The sequence below is a fragment of the Dendrobium catenatum genome, unplaced genomic scaffold, assembly GCF_001605985.2.
Source record: "Dendrobium catenatum unplaced genomic scaffold, ASM160598v2 fragScaff_scaffold_911, whole genome shotgun sequence".
Taxonomy (NCBI): Eukaryota; Viridiplantae; Streptophyta; class Magnoliopsida; order Asparagales; family Orchidaceae; genus Dendrobium; species Dendrobium catenatum.
The window spans coordinates 428,867-431,812 of NW_021319373.1; the positions used below are offsets into that span (position 1 = coordinate 428,867).

The window sequence follows — 2,946 nt, forward strand, 5'->3', positions numbered from 1 at the left end:
ATTTGAAATTTTTTATTATTGATTTTGGAAAGATCAAGATTACTCTCAAAAAATGTACAAATGTATAAAAATTAAAAGGAATATGCAATGATTCGTAATTTGAAAAAGAGACACAAAATAAGCCCATAAGTAAAAAGATGCACGGTGTAGTGCAAGAAGGGAATTTGTATGTTGAGAAAGGAAGGAAATAAACAAATTGCAGTTGAAGACTCAAATTCAATTGATAAAGGAGATGATTTCAGTCATATGAAGAAGAGGAAATCCAAAAAGCTCGAAGACCTTTTTTTTCCCTCGGTCCTATTAGCAATACTACAAGGAGTAGAAGATTGCAGTCGGATTTGAAAGGCAAAGTGGGAGTGACTCTCACAGTTCTTTTTCAATGAATTCTTTGGTATATTGGAATTGTAGAGGAGTAAAAAAGAAAAGTGCTTGTCTATACATGAAGGAAATTGTTAAATTACCGAATGCCATTTTTTTGGGTTTGCTTGAAACAAAAATCTCTAATTTTGATATTAGAGAAGTAAAGAAACTGATGGGAGAAGAATTGGAATTTGATTTGGTTCCTTCTAATGGCCTTTCTGGGGGTATTATTGTTCTATGGAACTCAAACTTTGCTGAGTTTTCTAAGGTGGCATCTTCATCCCAATGCCTAATTGGAGACTTGACCATTAACAGAAATTATAAAATGAGGGTGGCTGCGGTCTATGGAAGCAAAGAAATTATCAAAAGAAGGGAATTATGGGTGCTTCTGGAGTTTTATAATGTGAAGGAGTATCCTTTGGTGGTTGGAGGAGATTTTAATTGTATCACCTCCAAAGAAGACAAAAGAGGAGGGAAAAAATTCTGTTTTTCTCTAGGAGCTAGAGAAATGGGATCTTTCATTTCTAACAATGATTTACATGAGATTGGATTTATAGGTCCAAGGTTCACATGGTGCAACAACAAATCTGGAGGTGCGCGGATTTTGGAGAGACTTGACAGGTGCTTTCTTAATTCTTCTTCTTTGAATTATTTCTCTCAATTAACCGTGAGACATCTAGCTAGAATTGCATCCGATCATAGCCCTTTGGTTCTTAATTTATGCAATTTTAATTCCACAAATAAGAGGAGAATTATCTTTGAGGATATTTGGGGGTCATTTCCTGCATCATTTGCTGTGGTAAAGAAGGAATGGAATAAGAAATTCAGTGGGGATTACTCGCAAATTCGAAATGTCAAGTGTAAAAGAATGCTCAAAGCACTATTCTGGAGTAAGGCTAAGCTAAGGAATCTTGAAGATCTTAAAAGCAACTTAATGGAAGATATTCTCAAGCTACAAATTACTGAAGCTGAAGTTGGCTGGCTATCCGAAGATGACTGTTGGAAGATGAAATCCAAAGTTGCTGAGCTAAATTCTACTATGGCCCAGTTATGTAGTTGGTGGAAACAAAGAGCTAAAGTAAAATGGATGAAGGAGGGAGATTGCAACTCTAAGTTCTATCACTCATATGCTAGTGCTAGAAGGATTGGCAACAAGATCTTGAAAATCAAAAATGAGAATGGAATAGTTCTTGAAGAACAAAGCCAAATTGTAGATGTATTCATGCAATTTTTCAGCATCAAGTGGAAACAAAGAAGTTGTAATTTGGATGATTGGCCCAATCCAGGTAAGATTTTGAATATGGAGGAAAAAGACAATTTGTCCAAGGAATTCACTGTGGAGGAAATTGAATTTGTCATCAAAAATCTGGGAAATAACATTGCTCCGGGTAGTGATGGGATCACTTACTCATTTATTAAATTTTACTAGAATATTGTAAAGGAAGACTTTGCAAATGCTTTAAACCATTTTCTGAATTATGGAAATATGGACTATAATTGGAAAGACACGCTTGTGGTCCTCATTCCAAAGGTCTCTAATCCTTTGATGCCTTCAAATTATAGGCCTATAAGCCTTTGTAACTAAGTTTTTAAAATTGCCGCAAAAGTTATTTTGAACAGGATTATGCCGGTTATTCCATTACTTATCTCAGAGGAGCAAGCTGCTTTTATCAAAGAAAGATCCATCTCAGATCATATACTGAATGCCCAAGAAATGTTTCATAAATTTTGGTACTCTAAGGTAGCTAGTGGGATGGTGGCTTACAAAGTTGACATGGAACAAGCATATGACTCTATGAGTTTGAAAACCTTAAAACAGGTTTTGAAATATTTTGAATTCTCAGAGATGATTTCAAATCTAATTTTGGAATGTGTTTTAGATCCCAGATTTTCTATTATGATAAATGGGAATCCATCTGGATGGATCAAGGCCGAAAGTGGATTTCTTCAATGGTACCCCTTGTCCCCCATCTTATTCATTCTGTGTTCCCAGCTTCTTACAAATGCTTTCACAAATTCATCTATTGGAATTGGAGTATGCTCCAACAGTCCTAGGATATCACACTTACTATTTTCATATGATGTTATGTTTTCTCAGTAGCTACACGGAAGGCGGTTCTTGAAGTTAAAGCCATTCTTTCCAAATTTAGCATGTGGACAGGTCAGAAAATCAACACTAAGAAATCTGCCATTATATTTGGAAGTAATGTTAATAGAAGGAAGAAGAAGCAGATATCCAGAATTATTGGATTTAAACAAGTAAAGGAACTTGTTTACCTTGGTATTAAAATGTCTTTGAGAAGAATGGTGGCTAGTGACTTCTATTTCATCATTGAGAAAGTACTTAAATTTCTCAATATTTGGGGATCAAAGTCTTTATCACTAGCAGGGAAGATTGTTCTTATTAAAACTATTATTCTAGCTATTCCTAATTATTTCAGCTCTCACTCCTTGGTGCCATTGAAAGTCCTTAATTAGATTGATAAAATCTGTAGAGGATTTCTTTGGAAGAAAGGTGGTGGAAGTCCAAGACTTCATTATATCAGTTGGAACAATCTGTGCCAGTCAATGAAGAAAGGGGGTTGT

The 2,946-nt window shown here is 35.2% G+C and overlaps 1 protein-coding gene across 1 annotated transcript in view; it reads left to right on the plus strand.

Moving 5' to 3' along the window:
• Positions 1-439: 439 nt before the first annotated feature.
• Positions 440-2,946, plus strand: part of LOC110105396 — a 3,268-nt gene continuing 761 nt past the window's right edge. The window contains exons 1-2 of the mRNA XM_028697311.1: positions 440-1,748; positions 2,459-2,700. Of these exons, the coding sequence (XP_028553144.1) occupies positions 440-1,748; positions 2,459-2,700 (1,551 nt within the window). The remainder of the gene's footprint in view (positions 1,749-2,458; positions 2,701-2,946) is intronic.